Genomic DNA, 17,992 nt, shown 5'->3' with positions numbered 1-17,992 from the left:
TAGCTTTAGTCCTTTAGGACTAGACTGGAGGTTGCTCTTGCTAACTTGAGGCATTGTCCCCTCCCCTATGGGTCTCTCCACACCTCTGAAAACCACTCTTTTTGAATGTGCCATCTGTCTGGATAAAAACTGCCATCCAGACATTGCTGTAAACCACAGTTCAGGTCTGAAATAAGGAGTCCCACTTCAGATGCACCTAGGAACCCGGCCAGGCCATCTCCTTCCACAGACATTGACGAGCACCAGCAAGTTCACAACAACTCAGGTGCCCGGGACCGTTTCACTTCAACTGAATTATCATTGTTAAAACCTGGGAATTGTTGGTTTCAAGGACATTTCCCAGTAGTGCCACATCCACCACAAGCCCTGGGCACTGTGTTTACCACACAAAGTCAGCACGTAGGGCTGGGTCTGTTTTAAGAACTTGGACAGGGCTGGAGAGATGGCTCAGAGGTTAAGAGCACTGACTGCTCTTCCAGAGGTCCTGAGTTCAATTCCCAGCAACCACATGGTGGCTTACAACCATCTGTAATGAGGTCTGGTGCCCTCTTCTGGCTTGCCGGCATACACACAGACAGAATATTGTATACATAATAAATAAACACATATTTAAAAAAAAGAACTTGGACAAACTTTTTTCAACTGAAAATTGATATGGGAGTATTCAAAAATTAATCACAGGTCATTGACATGATTTCTTTTTTTTTAAAGATTTATTTATTCATTATGTATATAGTGTTCTGTTTGCATGTGTGCCTGCAGCTCAGAAGAGGGCACCAGATCTTACTACAGATGTGGTTGCTGGGAATTGAACTCAGGACCTCTGGAACAGAAGGCAGTGATCTTAACCCCTGAGCCATCTCTCTAGCCCCATTGACATGATTTTTACACAAACCTTGTTTCATATCGTGTTGCCTTAAAGTAGCCATCAAGCTTGTAGGAAGAGTAGAGAGAGATTCTTGTAGTCATAGACTGTCTTCTAAGTTGTCAGTGTCTTGTTCATTTTCTTCTCCAGGATTATTATATTCTAGCTGAATCTTTTTATGTTTAAGATGTTGCAGTAGTTAACAGGGTGGTAGTAGCGCACACCTTTAATCCCAGCACTTGGGAAGAAGAAGCAGACAGATCTCTGAGTACAAACAAATGAACAAAAGATTCTATAGTAGCAGTAAAAGACAAGGTTAGGCCTGGGCTCAGTCAGGAAAGTCTTTGCCATGTGAGCATAAGGACCTGAGTTCCACCCCGGAGCCCACAGTTTGAGAAAGCCAGGCTGCTATGCTCCATGAGCCCCGCATACCCACATGGATTTTTCCAAATGCACACATGAACAACCAGCAGCGTTTCTCCTTCATGTTTCCAAAAGGTGCTTAACTAATACTTCTTGTGTGCCCTTCCTGAGCAGGACAAAATGGAGCCACGGTTAAGTGTACTTCAGAAGCCACACTGGGTGTGACTGCATGACCCGTTCCTCCTGGTTCACAGTGGCTGCAAATCTGAATGGCAATCAGAGATGAGGGGGGAGCTGGAAGGCAGGAGAGGGAACAGGTCCACCCCAGTACTTGGCCAAAGGTGACACTGAAGCCAGGGTACTGCATCATCCTCCTCATCCTCTGCTTGTGACCTCATTTGCATTATTATCCCTTGAGGTGGAAATGTGGAGCAATCCTTTCAGCTTCTCTAGCCTGCAAATTATCTTTAGAAAAAGGAGAGAGAAAGCGAGAGAGCAAGAGAGCGAGAGAGCGAGAGAGCGAGAGAGAGAGAGAGAGAGAGAGAGAGAAGAGCATATTTAGCTGTGCTGAGATGCATTAAAAGCTCATCAGATTTAATCAAATTTAAAGTTCTTTGGTTCATGAGTTCTATATTGCAAAAGAGAAAATGAGACACACAAGGATTTAAATGGCAGCTCCAAGTTCATGCCACAAAAAAGAAAAACCCTCCACATCGAGGCCACCTGGTTTTCAGCTTAGTAGCCGACCCAAAATCAAGACAGACAGGAGGTTTAGAGGAATTTAATTAGCAATAAAACAAAGGCAGCAAGAGAACAAATCAACAAACTCAAACTCGGTTGATGCTGAGAATGCCAAATGTTCCCTGCTGATGACACCGAGCCACACTGTGGTCACCGTGGCTAATGCAACCCAAAGTTCTAAAGAGCATGAAAGAAAATTGCAAAATACCCCAACTTTAAGTGAGCTGGACAGGTGGAAAAAAATGACCAGGAGGCCCTCATCTGGAGATGCAGAACTCAAGGCAACTGGCAGCCGTAAACTGACGTGTGGTGGTCACAGTCTGGCTGGAGACTTGCAGAACTAAGTGTCCATTATGGGCTTTGATGCGTCCTCCCCTTGCTGACCTATCAATAAATCTCTTCACCCTCTGATCTACAGAGAGAAGCTGGATGAATGAGTCTCCCTCTTGCCCCTTGATTTAAAATACTGCCAGGTTTAGCTTGGTGTAGTGGTGAACACCTAGAACTGCAGCGCTTAGAGATAGAAGCAGGAAGGGGCAGGAAGGATGATTCGGTCATTTCGGTGCTTGCTTTGCAAGCCTGAGGACCTTGGTTTGATCCTCAGCAGTCCTGGGAGGCAGAGACAGAAGGCTCCCTGGGGGCTCCCTGGGGGCTCCCTGATCACCGATCTGTCCAGTCTGATCGGTGATCACCAGACCAGTAGGTGCTTCTGTCTCAAAGAAAGCAGACAGTGTTCGTGAGAAGGACATTTGACATTGTCTTCTGGCCTCCACACACGCTTGCGTACAAGTGCACATGTAAACACCCTCCATGTATAGGCGCACCACGCACTTAACAATTTCTGTTGTTGCGGTTTTAATGAAACAAAGCAGGAAAGTTGTTGAATTCCAGGCCAGCTTGGGCTACATAGTAAGACTCTCAAAAACAAAATGAAACAAATATCAGCAGCATTTACTTCTAAGGACTGTTCCCAGAACTGAAGAGTCTGGCCTGTTGTTGACTAAACTGAATTGAAAAGAGATCAGACTGTGAACTACAGGCAAAGGGGGCTTTCACTGCTTGGCATTTCCAATATAAGCATGCCTAAGAAAGTCTTACGGGGTTTTAGGAAGACTCTGAGCCTAAAACACTATTGTAACCACAACAGCAAGGTGGAGTTTTAAACCACAAGTGGGTAAGGTAACCAACCGATAACTGGTTTTCAACAGATAAATACAAACTCAGAATCCTGGGAAATAAAAACAAACCTGTGCTTCGGTCTCTGGGCACAGTTTAGGGCACTGTGCTGCAGGGGTCCCCAAAACAAGTGCCAGACTTCACTTCTGCGGCGCACGTAGCCTCTGGGCACTGCTCACGTGTCGCTAGATTTGAAGGCATTTTTCTGGTGTGCCACCCCCTCACATAAGTTAACTGTCGGTGCCCACAGTCCAGGAGTAAGTAGAAAGGCCAGGCCCAAACAGCCTTTGCATTTCTGACACAAGACAGCTCATAACTCAGAAGGGCTCTGGCAGACTCACTGAGAGCAGTGTGTGTGTGGGGGGGGGTGGCTGGGTGGGGGGGCAGAGTTAGCTCTTTCTGCCAGGGCCTGGCAAGTTCACGTCCTGTGTTCTGGGCTAATTGGATCCCACTGTGAGCCCGTGGAGGCTGCAACTCCTCACTCATGAAGAACATCTGAATCCAGCATTGCTTCTGTGTGTTTGTAAACCCGCCCCTCCTCTTTGCCCTCTTTTATGGGGCGCCCTGTTTTATTTAGTCCAGCAGTGAATGAATGGCTAAGGGAGATAAGAGTGAGCCTGTGTTGACAGGGTAAGAGATAAGTGTGCACACGACCGGACCTGATCCCCCCTCTGTGGCTGTGGAGGGGATGGAAGGGGCGCTCATCTTCTGGTTTTCTTTTTTCTTCTTTTCTTTTTTCTTCTGGATCTTCTGGTCTGGGTGATACCAGGGTATGTACTGTGTTGTGCTATGACATGGGACTTCTCCAGAGAGCAAGGGGTTGAACCATGCCCAGTGGAGCAGACACAAAAGTGCAGGACAGATGACGCCTTCTTTAAGGGCCTCAGTTGTCTTGGCATCTCTGTGGCCAAAATACTTGACAGAAGAAAGGTTTCCTGCGGCAGATGGTTTCAGAGGCGTCGCAGCCCGTGGCGGAGGCACAGTGTAACCATGGGGGTGGCTTGATCAACAGGGACAGGAACTTACACACAAGGCTGTTCACAGGAATCAGAACAGGATGCAGAGAAATCTAGGCTGGAATGTGGAGCAGGTATGACCTTCAGAGGCCCCAGAGGTGCCCTTCTGTGGCACAGGATCAGCGCACTGAAGACTGGACAGCCTTGAAGCTAGCACCTACCCACTGGGAGTGAGCCTTTAGGGTGTGGGTCCTCAGGGTGCAGCTGTCCAGGTTCAAGTCGTAGCCATGCCTCAGGTCAAAGGAGGTTCTCAGAGGCTCCACGTGAGATTAATCCCATCAGCCCTGATTAGGACCTTCTAATCTGCAGAACTGGGAGTGAATAATTTTCTTTTCTTTTCTTTTTTTTTTTTTTTTGGTACCTAGTTTGTGATAATCTGTTAGGAATCTGTGTCACAAGAGACATCCAGGGGAGACTCAAACAGACGGCCCACCTTGGGCTAAGGATGCCCAACAGCACCTTTGTAAATGCTGTACTAACCGTTCTTAGAGCCTAGGCCCAAGGCCACACTGCTATAAAACAGGACATTTTTAACCTTAGGGAGGGTTGGCTTATTGGACCCCACCCCTTGCTCTGCCTTCAGGGAGTCTGAAATGGAGGAACCCTCTGGTTATCACTGGGAGCTGAGGAGACCTGTCATGTAGCCGACTAGGGAGAAGCAGCAGCCTAGGGAGTTTGGTTCTGGCTGATTCCCTGTTGACTTCCAGAAGCTACTAACCACAAAGAGCCTAAGGAAAGATAGAGACTTAGCCCCTGGGCCACCGGACTGTCATTGCTCTAGGGCTTAGAGTCTAGGCTAATACCCACACCTCCCTCGGAGCCTGCCCCACAGAAGGCTCTCTCACACAGTTAACACACCACACTGCTTACCCTGAGGGAAGGCTGCTGCTGCACCAGGGTGGAGCTGCCAAGGGTTTGGCTCATAGTTCACCCTAGTACCCCTCAGTCCCCAGTGTTTGTCTGGAGCCCAGCTCCCAAGGGAGGTCCAGCACACACTTGCTGGTTCCCAACTGTTTTTCCTCCTGCTACCTGAGGAAATCTCCACAGGGCCAGCTCTTAACAAAGGAGAATTCTATTAGCAAGGCCAGGGCTTGCACAGTACAACACGGGACAAACCAGGGAGGGGCCGGCATTAAAAAAAATCCGCACCCACACCTGTCTGTGTTGCCCTTCCCATAAAAACCTGCCAAGCCTCTGAAAGAGAATTGCCCAGTCTTCACACGACACAGCTGGCGGGAGAGGAAGGACAAAGAGCCCAACATAGGTCCTCTGCCCATAAAAACAGTGTGACATTCCCAAGGGCTGGCCAGAGCCATGGGTTCCTGACGTGAAGGATGGCCTTTTAGAGCCCAAGATGACATTCCAAGCTACTTCGTTTTCAAATGGGTAAAAAAGCCAATCAGCAGCCCTTCCTTTTCATCTGGCGGGGGATTTTCTTAGCAACGGGCTGCATCCCTCCTGATTAGCGCTGCCATTAGAAAAGCAATTCCTCAGCACAGCCAGTTGCCTCAAATCCTGACAACTGTAACCATTCCAGATGGCAAGAGCATCAGTGACCATAATGGCCCTTCCCGTCAGCGTTCTCCCGTGGATTGTTCTCGGAACCGCAGGGGACGCACACGGGCTTGTAGCCTGTGGAGAGTTACAAGGGGCGGTTGCAATGTAATGACACTCGTTCTGCAAACCCCACGTGGAAATCAGTCGCCTCTCTTCAGAGTCGCATCTCACAGGAGGGGCAGAGCCCAACGACTCCGGCTGTGAGAAGCAGAGAACAAAAAGACACCGGCAATCCAGAAAACACTGAGCGGAGGTAAGAAACAGGCGCTCAGATGCACCGTCAGCAGGAAGACTGCAGGTGTCTTTCATGTCACCTGCAGGCCTCTGGGTCCAATATGGGAAGAAAAAGAAACACTCCGTGTTGCTCGTGAAGAGACTGAGCAAGTCCCACGTCTTCACGGCCCACGTTTTGCTGGGAAAGATATGCCAGGTTAAATGAAAAGAAAGCCAATTTTGGGGGGTTGGGGAAATGACTTCAAGAGGTTGTTACATTAAGCAGCTTTCCCCTCCTGTTTCCTGACCATTAGGTGTAACTGTTAAAAGCATACTAAACACAGCTGAATTAATTCAACCAATTTTAAGGCTTGCATTATATATATTAATAAAAAAAAGTAGAACAGGGCAAAATCTCCCCCTCATGGCAGAGTGAAGTGCCCCTTGCACAATGGGTTGTTTAAAGTTAATAGTGAATCAGCTGAGCAGCCACTAAGCAGGTGACACATTGATTTAATTCCAAGTTGTTACAGAGAGAGCAGCCGAGCCGATATACACGCAGAGAGCTGGCAGACGGCTCCTTTTGGTGAGAATATTCATTTTTATGAATTACTCATTCATTAAAAAAATCCTCCTCTTTAGCCCTGTCCTCATTTCTCACCACTGCATTGAGTCCAGGTCCTAGGGTTTCAAAAAGTACTAGAAAAAGGGTAGCTGTGCACTTTAATGGGGGGGGGGGGACGGACGATGACCAGGAGACTCCTGTTTTGGATAGCCCATATAAAAGTAGAAGAAGAAGAAGAAAAAATCAGGACAACAAGGCAGAGGCAGTAATTGGCCTCAGAAGTGTCAGTCAGCTGGTTATTTACAGAGGCTACACTGTGTGTTTTCATGGTAAGTTTGTTTCAAATCCAGACTGTGATTCATCATGACAGCGAAGCTATGTGCTCACCTCTTGCAGGAAGACACTCTAGACCCAGCTCACCTAACGAACCAAAGAATAAAAGCTTATGCACTCAGGCAAAGAAGGGAGGTGCATCAGAACCCCGTCATTTCCTGGGCTCAGAGGAAGGAATCAAAGCTAAATGCATACTCTGTGGAGAGCTGTATCCAGGACCTTGTGGACACTTGTCTCCGCAGATCTAGGAACATGCTTGGCAGTTGCTCAGCTTCTTTTAATGGACGAGTGCAGCAGGGTCGCTGGTGGGTCTGATCATCGTAGCCTAGTACTCTGTGTATTTGATCTGCCCATCACGGTCCCTGCTTCCTCAAGGTTTCTGGATGTTCAGCCAGCCAAAAGGCACTGAGACTATCCTCTGTCACTCCAAAGTGCATCTACTCTTCCCTGTTTGGGTCCCTCTCTGTGTACAATCTGCCTGAGGAACCGTGGGAGAAAGGTAGATGGGAGAGTTGGGGAAGACATGGGTGACGAGCTCTTCCTGACTGTAGGCTACAGCCCAGGGAACCCTTTAATGCCTTAAGTCAGAGGTGAGGCAATACAGCAAAGCAGCTGAAAACTTGGGCTCCTTGCCTGGGACCCTGGGACTCTGACTGACTTCGTGTGTGGCCTTCAGCAAGTTACTCAATCTCTCTGATCCGCCTTTTCTGGAAAATGGATACAATTCTATTGTTTTCCTCATAGGTTTGTTATGGGGCTTAAATGGAAATAAATGATTTGGAGCATTGCCTGGTGCTGTTTTCTGAATGTTCCTGTCTCTCCTGAATCTGTATATTGAAACACAATCACCAAAATGATGGCATTAGAAGGTGGGGCCTCTGGGAAATCATTAAGCCACCGAGTTCCTCCATCATGAGCATGGTTTTGCTCACATGGGCAAGGGACCTTGCATTGTCCGCATGGTGCTATGCTTGCAGGCATGCCCAATGGAAACATTTGGGGGCATGGAGGATTTCACTGAGATTCTGTAGGAAGGCCAGACGGTACAGGTAGAAGTTCCAAGTGCTCTTTAGGGAGGACTTGAAGTCCATCATCTTCCTGAGTGTTTTGGCGTTGCATTGAATCTTTGGAGGCTCACAGTATACTAAGCAGAGGTTGCTGAGAATATCCTGTGGGTGAAAGCAAACCCCAGAGTCTCCACAGGGAGGCCCCTGTGAGGGTGAAGCTGCAGTTACAGAGAACCTCTGATGGTAGAGACACCAGGAGCTTTGACCACCTGCTGTGAGCAGCCAGCAAAGACAGCCATGGCTAGCTCAAGAGAAAGGCCATGTGGGCTGCAATGAACAAAGCCACAGCCCATTGGAGCTCATGGCATGACCCCATGTGTCCTGGGTGCCAGATATGAAACTATAGGATTTGGTGTTAGTGTTGCTGGATTTGGGCCTTGCTTTGGTCCAATTTATCCTTGTTATTTTCTTATTCTTCCTTTTGGAATAAGATTGTTTACCCAATGTCATTTTGTCTGGGCTTCATTAACATTTATTTATTTATTTATTTATTTATTTTTGTTGTTGTTTTATAGGCACTCACAGATTTCCTGGGTCTGGAGAGGGGGAGGTGGGGCTCTAGATTTACACATGTGAAGTGCTGAAATTGTTGCTTAGTGGCTATTAGGGAGGTGGTAGACTCTTTAGGAAGCAGGACCTTTTAGGAGGAAGTTAGGTCATTGGGGGCATGCCATTGAAGGGGATATTGGGACACTAGACCTTTTCTGTTTCTTCCTCTTGCTTTGCTTTCGAGTTTCTGTGAAATAAACCAGGCCCCCTCTGCCACATGGCCTATTGTGCTAGCAATAAGAGGACCTTGTCAACGGCAACTCTGCATGACTATCTCTTTATTTCAGATCCACAGGGAAGAGGGCTGGACACTGAAGTTCACTGCTCATGGATGCTGAGAGAGGAAGGCTGGATGTCCCACAGCGAGGAACTAGAAAGAGCTCCTTTGGGAGGGCTTGAAGTCGACCATCACCCTGCCCGTTCTGCTGTTGCATTGATTCTTTGGGCGCTCACAGTACACTCTGCTGGAGATGCTAAAAGTTCTCAGTGGGTCAAAGCAGACTCCAGAGACTGAGATTCATTCTCAGGGAACAGTGAGAGCAGCTGTTCTCAAGCTGTGGCTCATGACCCCTTTCAAGGGGTTGCCTATGACGATAGGAAAACACAGATATTTACATTAGGATTCATAATAGTATCAAAATTACAGTTGTGAAGTAGTAATGAAAGTAATTTTATGGTTGGAGTTCACCACAACATGAGGAACTATATTAAAGGGTCACAGCCTCAGGACAGTTGAGAACCAGAGTTAGAGGGTACACAAGACAACCACTGATCAGGTTTCCCACTGTGTGGATGAACTGATACTACACTCAGGGGGAGAGTGAGCTCAACCCAGTCTCTATGACAACTTCCTGCCCACAATACAGTTCTTTCTTAATTGTTGGGGGATATTCAACCACACTGTGAGCCCCAAATTAGCATTTGTGTTAATTAAATAAAATTAACCTTGGGTCAGGAAGTTGAGTCAGCAACTAGTTGCCAGAAAATAATCTTAGAGCATCGGAGGCATTGGAAGGAGATGGAGGGGTGCTCTGGAAGTACTAGGGAGGGATTTTGTTTTGGTGGAGCAGAATTTCGTGCTTTTGGGGAGACACCAGCAGGGAAAGAAGGTTAGTCAATTGCTACTCAGCCTCTCTGAGCTAGCAGGCTTTCACCCCAGCCTTGAATCTCACGTCTAATTTACAAGTAGAAGGATAGAGATTTTGTTAAAGCTACCTTTAGTGCAGTGACAGAGCAGGTGACTGCGGGAACAGAACAGGCTGGTAACTGTGGAGTTGCAATTACTGGCTGAAACAGCAGCAGATTAAGGTGCAGTCACTGGGCTGAAGATTAAACAATATTTAATTCCTCCCCTTGCTCCTCCTCCTCTCTTTGCGCTTTCTTCTAAAATTTCTGGGGCTAGATAAGAGATGAATGTGGCTCTCAGGAAGTGTGAGTCTCAATCTCCTTGGCTGAGAATTATCTGGGAGTTCTCCTTAAATGCAACAACTCCTGGGCCAAACCCTAGGTTGCTCGTTAGTCTCTGGGATGACGACAACTTTTAGAAGTGTCTTTGGTCCTTTTCACACACCTCAGCCTGAGAACTGGCTTCAAAATAATTTAACTTTGCACATTTGTTTTGCAGGTGGGTAAACTGAGGCTCAGATAAGAAAATCACCTTTCCCCATATCACCAGCTAGCAAACAGCAGAAGCAGCAATCTTCAGGATAGGAAAGACAGGTGTATTCTTTTCATCAAAGGACACTTCAGGGTGTATAGATGTGAATCTTCCACAGACAAGCAAATGCCAAGTTCGGTTTCCTCCCCAGCTGACCCTCGACCTGACAACAGCAATGTAGGACTTATTGACATATTTCACAACAAGCATAAATTCTACATTTCCAAATAAAGCCAGAACCTAGTTTATGCCCAGTGAAAATAAATTAATTTTAACGAGGGTCTCACTTACAGTGTTTACAGATTTTTGCATATTTTATCAGGTAATTTAATGCTATTTTGCCTTGAGTGCTGATACCAAGTTGATGAGGTGATTTTAGGGCAGCAAAGACTGTAAACGTAACTCTTTCCCACCTTTAAAATTCCAAGAGATAAAAATCAGATACAGTAGCAAAGAGTAGATAAAACAGAGAGGTGGGCAAAAGTCAGAGGTAAAGGGACAAGACGGCATAGGACACCCACAGAGCAGAGAGCTTGCCTGACCTCTGATCAATGCCTCATAAAGCATGCTTGTGCAATTCAGGGACAGAGTCCACGGCTACTGCCGCCTTTAGACTGCCTGTCCATACTAAACCCCACCTGGGGAATGAGAAAAGAAGCATAGGTGGAGGGGGCGGAATGGTGAGAACAGACGAGGATGAGGAGGAGAGCAGGGGACCAGTGAGGGAGCCTTAGATTTGTCTGTTCCTCTAGGACCCGTGCGTTTAGAAGGGGATCCAGTGTGGGGGCCCACGATGCAGGAAGGCTGTAGTGGAGACAAGGACGCTCAGATGCTCCGGAGCCAGGACGGAAAGCTAGAGCCGCAGAGCTGGAATTGAGGGCGTTCTCGAGTTTGCCTGCCCACTTCGGGATTTGCCCTTGTCTGTGAGACCTTTGCTTAGCTGCTAATTGGTGGAGGCGGGTCCAGCCTGTATGGAAGATGCTGCCCCTAGGCAGTTAGGTCTGGGCTCTGTGAAGGAAGGGAGCTGAGCAAGCCCAGAAGCAAGCCGGTAAACTGTGTTGTGTGGTTTTCTCCTCGAGTGTCCGTCTTGAATTCCTGCCTGGACTTCCCTCAATGTTGGGCTATGATCCCGGAAAATGAAACAACCTTCCCCAAGTTGCTTTTTGTTATGGTGTTGGTCACAGCAAAAGAAAAGGACACCCAGAACACTCCTCTAGCCCTGGCCGTAGGTCTACATTGCTGAACCTGAGTTCCTACACCAGGCTGCTGAAGGACACCTCCCTCTGTAGCTTCGCTTGTGGGCCCACTCCCAGGCCACTTCTTACTTCTCAAGTATTCCTAAAAATAGAATGTTGCTGGGCTGATGGAAAGGAAATGATTTAAGATTTGACGTGGTTGGTAAGTCCCGAAGCATCTATTAGCAATACAGATTTTACAGTGTGAGATTTTCATAGTACGTACCTTACCATCCCTCACTGTCTCTTATCCATAACTCTTCCCATCCCTTCAGCCTCTCTGTCTTCCTTACCAGTCATTAGTCTCCTTTATGTTCCTGTCTTTTTTTTTTTTTTCTCCAGAACCCAGTTTGGGAGAAAACATGACATTTTTCTTTCTGGGTCTGGCTTCTTTTGTTTAGTTTGATGATCTCCAGTTCCTCCCATTTTCCTGCAAACAACGTGATTTTTACTTTTGATGGCTGAATAATGCCCCATTGTGTACGATATGCCACGTTTTCTTTATCTATTCATCTGTTGAGTGGCAACTAGACCGGATGCATGGCTCGGCAACTGGAAGCGGTGCCACAATAAACAAGGGTGCGTTGCACCTCTCTTGTGTGCTGCTTTTGATTCTTCTGGGTGTGCACACAGGAGTGTAACAACCAGGTTGTATCACAGCTCTGTTCATGCTTGTTTATTTCTTTAAATATGCTCACCAATTTCCATCCCGGCCTCGCTGATTTGCGTTCCCACCAACCACGTATAAAGGGTTTCTTTTCCCTTCATCCTTGCCAGCAATTGTTTTTTTATATTTTCTTGATGATAGCAATTTTAATTGGGGTGAGATGGAATCTCGGTGTAGTTTGAGTTCGTACTTTGTGGCCTCGATGCTGGGAAACTCTTTTCCCCTCATGTTGAACCTTTTCTCGTGTATGTATTGGCCATTTGTACCTCTTTTTTTTTTTTTGTTGTTGTTGGTTTTGTTTCGAGACAGGGTTTCTCTGTGCAGCCCTGGCTATCCTGAAACTCACTCTATAAACCAGCCTGGCCTCAAACTCAGAGATCCACCTGCTTCTACCTCTGGAGTGCTGGGGTTAAAGTCGTGTGCCAACACGCCCAGCCATTTGGACCCTTCTGAAAGGTGTTTGCTTACCTGCTCCTTGGTTGACTTATTTGTTCTTCTTGGTTATTTATCTTTACGAGCTCTTTCTATATTGTGGCATAAATTCTGGAGGAGCAGCTGTGGAGCGCTTCTCCCGTTGGGCTGCTGCTCTCTGCCTCTCTCCTCACACTCGTCATTGCTGCTCTTGTTGTGCAGAAGCCTTTGACCTCAATGCGATCCTGTCCGTCAGTTCTCGAAGTTATTCCCTGGGCTGGTCAGAAAACCACTGCCAATGCCTGTGTCTTCCAGGGCTTCTCCTCTGTTGCCCTTTGGTGGTTTCAAAGAGTCAAGTGTTAGTCTTTAATCCATTTTATGTTGACTTTGGCACAGGTAAGACACAGGTATTGAACTGTCTTCTTCAAGTAGATGCCCAGTTTCCCTAGCAGTATTTATTAAAGAAATTCTCTTTTCTTCTCTGCATGCTCTGGGAACTTTTTGTTGGGAACCAGGGTGATATAGCTGCATGGATTATTTCTGGGTCCTCCTTTGGTCCATGCATCTGTCTTTCTGGGACACAGCTCTTGCTGTTACTATGTTACTATGGCTCTGTAGTATAATTTGAAGTCTGGTATTTTAAGGCCTCCAGCCCTTACTCTTTGCTTTAGCTATTCAGAGACCTTTGAGCTTCTGCATGAATTTTAAGATTTTTTTCCCCCTATTTTTGTGAAGAATCTTGTTGGGATTTTGGTAGGGAACACATTTATTCTAATTTCACAGTATTAATTCTGCTGGTCCATGCACGTGGGAGTTTTCCCCATTTCCTAGCAACTTCTATTTCTTTCTATGATATTTTATAGTTTTCATTGTTGAGCTCTTTCACTTTCAAGGTAAAACTTATTTCTAGATAATTAGTCCTTTTAAGGTTCCTGGGTTTGGAATTATGCGTCTGATTTCTTTCCCAGAGTGTCCACCATTAGTATAGAAAAACAAGCTACTGATTTTTGTGTGTTGATTTTGTTTCTTGCTACTCAGATTTTTAAAAAAAGATTTTATTTTTATTATTCTAAGGTGTGTGTGTGTGTGCCCTCAGAGGCCAGAGGCATCAGCTCTCCTGGAGCTGGAGTTACAGGTGGTAGTTACCTGTCCAATATGGTACTGGGAATAGAACCCCGATCTTCTGGAAGAGCGCTTAACTGCCAGGCCATCTCTCCCATCCTCACTTACCTTACTCTTGAGTGAAACCTAAAACTCTTTTGATGGAGACTTTAGAATCTTCTAAGTACATATTATGTATAAACGGGGATAATTTGGCTTTTGCCTGTCTGTGTCTTTTATCTCCTTATCATGCTCTGTTGCTTTGGCTAGCATTTCAAGTATTGCATTCAACAAGAGCAGTGAGAGCCCTGGTGGTGTACGACTATGACCCCAGAATTTGGGAGATGGGGGAAGGAGAATGAGGAGTTCAAGGCCAGCCTCAGCTGCACAGTGAGTTCAAGACTGGCCTGGGCTACATGAGGCTTTGGCTTGAAAAGAACATTTGAGTTACCTTGTTCCTGTTTCAGAAGATATGTTTTCAGTTTCCCCCATTCCCTATGAAACGTCCATACATGTCTTAGATATGGCCTTTAGTATGTTGAGGTATGTAAGCTCCTCTGGAACATATTTTCTTCATAGGATTTTATCATGAAATGACATTAAACTTTGTCAAATGCCATTTATGTATCCAGTAAAATGATCATGAGATTTCTTTTTGCTTTATTCCATTCATATGCTATATTACATGTGATTTGTGTGGGTCGAGCCATCCTTGACTCCCTAGAATGGAACCTATATAATCACAGTATGCAATCTTCTCAAATGTGTCACTGAGTTTAGTCGCAAATGTTTGGTTGAGGATTTTGCCCCCGGTCAATTGAGGGCATTGGTCTATAATCCTCCTTGACATATTTTCATCTGGGTTTCGTGTCGGAACAATACCAGCTTCCTAGAGTGTGTTTGGAAGTGTCACGTCCCACAGATGGTTCTGATCACAGGATTCAGTTTTCTTAAGTCTGCAGAGCTTCTGGTCTTTCTCTTGCTGCTGATATCTGCTTCCATCGCATCTTTGACCTGGTAAGATTCGAGAAACTGTCTTTTACTGTTAGTATTGTTGTGATTTGCATTATGACCTACAATGTAATCTGTTTTGGAGAAATTTTTGTGAACTCTCAGGAAAGAACACTTTTTATACAATGTTGGGCTTTTCCTCTCCAGGATTTTTTGTTCTCAAAATCACTCCCTCTATTGAGCTTCTCTTTTTCGGTCTCTTTTGTCAATTTTCTCCCCTGTATTTTCTTGGGTTTTGCACATCCTTTACAAAATGCTTCTTTCCAATTTTTTTAATACTTCATATACTCCAACATCTTTGCGGCCCGTCGCTATAGGATTGTGAACTTACAGAGGGGCCATGCTGCCTTGTGCTGTCAGGGTTTTTTCTTACTTCTGGGCTGTGATTTGCACACTGCCTAGTGTGGGTCTCTCCTAAGAGAGAGCCTTCTCTGGACCGCGTGTGGGGAGATATCAGACTGTCACGAAGTGCAGTGTTTCCTTCTGGCAGGAAATTAGAACAGCTTCCCTCTTCTTTGCAGTGACCATTGTCGGACAGAGCTCCTGTGGCATCTGAGCCTGAGGGCCCGGCTTCTCTGCTGATCTCACAAGACCAGGTGCTTTTAGTAGATCAGGCAGATGTGTTGTGGAATCCATGGGACCTGCCCTCTGTGATGATTCATAACCTTGCAAAGGTGCGTGGCCTAACGGCCACAGGAGTGAGCTCCGTACACCGCAGCCCCTTGAGGGCGCGGAACACACGGTGTTTTCTTTGTTGCTCCTCGTTGCTGTAGGGTGGCTCTCCAGGAGCGTGTTGGGGCCCTCGCATCTGCTCTTACTTAACTCAGAGGTTTATCTCCTCTATTCTTGGAATTAGCTCCCTGACATTTCAGGGGATGGGCTGTGAGTGAAGCGATGCATGTTGACACTTAGCGATGCATGTTGACGCTTAGCGGAGCTGAACGTCAGCTCTCAGCTCAAGAACAGCACTGTAGAACCCTAAAGTGTCTGGCTTGATCCCCAGGACCTGGGAGAAAGTGAGAAAGGAGAACGGGAGGAGCGGTGCAAAGGTGCGGTAAAGCAGAACCGGAAGCAAGCGCCAGCTCCGGCATCTGTAACTCAGGTAATAGGAATGAGCGGGATGGGGAGGCAATAGGAACGCGGTGGTGCAGACGTGGAAATGCAACAGTGAGCAGAAGGAAGAATAATTAAAAGGAAATGGAAAGAAAGAGAATAAAAGTTAAAGAAATGTAAAGAGGGGAAAGGTGGAAAGGGAAGGCACAGGGATGAGAGATACAGAGAAACAGAAACAGAAAGAGAAGTGGAGAGAACAATAAAAAAAGGCCACGGATGCTTGCTGTGAGTTTGAGGACTGTCTAAGCTACAAGGTGAGTTTTAGGCTAGCCTGAATCAGAGCCTCAAAAAGCCAAAAAAAACAAACAAACAAAAAAAAAAAACCCAGCCTGAGTTGCATCTGAATGATCTGTTAAAAAAAAAAACAAAGCAAAAAACACCTAAGTCAATGAAACAAAAGCAAAAAGTAAACAAACAACAAAACAAAACCCTAAGTTTTACAATGCAAGCATCACCTCTGCCAGGGCAGTGGAGCCGGCAAGGTTGGCTGTTTTTTCCCTCTGCCCACGAGCATGCTTTCTGTCTATTCAGACTGCACTGCTTAGACACAACAGGAGCAGGAGTCTGACACCTTCCCATTGTGTGCCTGGCTCCCCAGTCAGTTGGAGAAGTTGGGTTGGATGCTGACTGGAACGGCTTTCTGCTTCCCTCACTGCTAGTAGATGTGGTACAGCTGTGTTCCTCAGTGAGCATTCTGTCAGGACATACCTGCCAGACCACTTCCCAAGCACCTGGGAGAAGAGAGCCTGCAGGCTCTGTCACCGTGCAGAAGTGTGCAGGGGTGTGCAGGAGTGCAGCAGGGGCGTGCAGGGGTGCAGCAGGGGTGCAGCAGGGGCGTGCAGGGGTGTGCAGGGGCATGCAGGGGTGCAGCAGGGATGTGCAGGGGTGCAGCAGGGATGTGCAGGGGTGCAGCAGGGATGTGCAGGGGTGCAGCAGGGGTGCAGCAGGGGCGTGCAGGGGTGTGCAGGGGCGTGCAGGGGTGTGCAGGGGTGCAGCAGGGGTGTGCAGGGGTGCGGCAGGGGTGCAGCAGGGGTGCAGCAGAGGTGCGGCAGGGGTATGTAGGGATGCAGCAGGTCCTACACATTGTTCTGCCAGTGACTACGGTTTTCTGAGGCCCAGTCTTCTGGGCAGTCACCAGACCCTGATGGGACTGCTGACCGTCGTCTTCAGTTGGCTGTAAAAAATGAGGACTTGAAGGGAGAGTGGGCGCCACTCCATTTCAGGTCTTTAACCCAAATTTTACTGCAATTATTTCTCAATGACTTTGCTTCGGTAGCATTTTGCGAGGGTCACAGGGACCGCAGGTGGACTCCGGCTAGAACGACCTGGCCACACTTGCCAGGAGATCCAGGGAAAAGGAATAGATAGGTCAGGGATCTGCTTAGCAAAGTAGCAAGCTTGGACATGACCTTCTAATGAGGGCCAGCGCGGCCCAGATGGACAGCGCTAAGGTGCTCAAGGATCAGACGTTCTGCTCTGCGTCTGTGGCTGAGCCCCCGTCCCTCCATCCACCCCGTGCCCTCTCCCCGCAGCAACAGGGTGGGCTCATTGCTCACGCGCTCTCTTCCTCTGTCCCATTAGCCACTCTCCGGGTCTCTCTAACTCTGTTGCCAATAGTTACCCACCTATCAGAGAGGCTGTTTTCTGGTTGAGAAGTCGGGAAGTGTTGCTCATTTCGAACTGGCCGTCTCCCCCACCCCCACTTCAGCCCCCACCCCTATTAATTTTTTTTTAACTGAACTTTATTTTCAACTCATCTTTTTTAACTCTGTGAAAAATGTACAATGTCTTTTACAGAAATTTTAGCAATGACAGAAATGCACGAATAAAGAGAATTTAAAATGAAGGACTTTTTTTTTCTTTTTTTGCTCTCTTCAAAATAATACCCTTTTGTATTAAGTGATACTTTCAGTAAAAGAAAGGAATGCAAGTGATTAGACATTATGTGTTCCAGGGAGAAAGAAAGACAAAAAATCTTTCCAGTTCTGCTTTGCTCCCGTTCAGCCTCTCAGGGTTTGCCAATGAACCCTCTTCTTCAGCCCGCCATCCTAGGTGCTGAAGAGAGAGTCACAAGGTACAGGCAGATGCCCCAAGGCCACTTTGAGCCTCCCACAGTTCCCACAAGGAATTGGGCAAAAATGGATCCAAGTGTGGTCTGGTTTTTAGGAGTGCCAGGCCTGTAACCCAGCGATTGACCTACCTGTGGTGGATGGTGAGGGGATGAGGGAAGGACAGACACACAGACACAGACACACAGACACACAGACACACAGAGAGAAAAGCTGGCTTGGATGGTCTGGCTCTCAGATGAAGAAGCCACAGCATATCAGAAGCTCATACTGGTTATTATGT

The 17,992-nt window shown here is 46.9% G+C and overlaps 1 protein-coding gene across 1 annotated transcript in view; it reads right to left on the bottom strand.

The window, feature by feature from the left end:
- Positions 1-5,710: 5,710 nt before the first annotated feature.
- Positions 5,711-17,992, bottom strand: part of Tmem154 (transmembrane protein 154) — a 61,633-nt gene continuing 49,351 nt past the window's right edge. The window contains exons 7-8 of the mRNA XM_026778954.1: positions 6,033-6,130; positions 5,711-5,793 (exon numbers count right to left, since the gene is read on the bottom strand). Of these exons, the coding sequence (XP_026634755.1) occupies positions 5,711-5,793; positions 6,033-6,130 (181 nt within the window). The remainder of the gene's footprint in view (positions 5,794-6,032; positions 6,131-17,992) is intronic.

Source organism: Microtus ochrogaster, chromosome 1 (genome assembly GCF_000317375.1).
Source record: "Microtus ochrogaster isolate Prairie Vole_2 chromosome 1, MicOch1.0, whole genome shotgun sequence".
Lineage (NCBI taxonomy): Eukaryota > Metazoa > Chordata > Mammalia > Rodentia > Cricetidae > Microtus > Microtus ochrogaster.
This window is presented reverse-complemented; position numbering and strand designations above follow the sequence as displayed.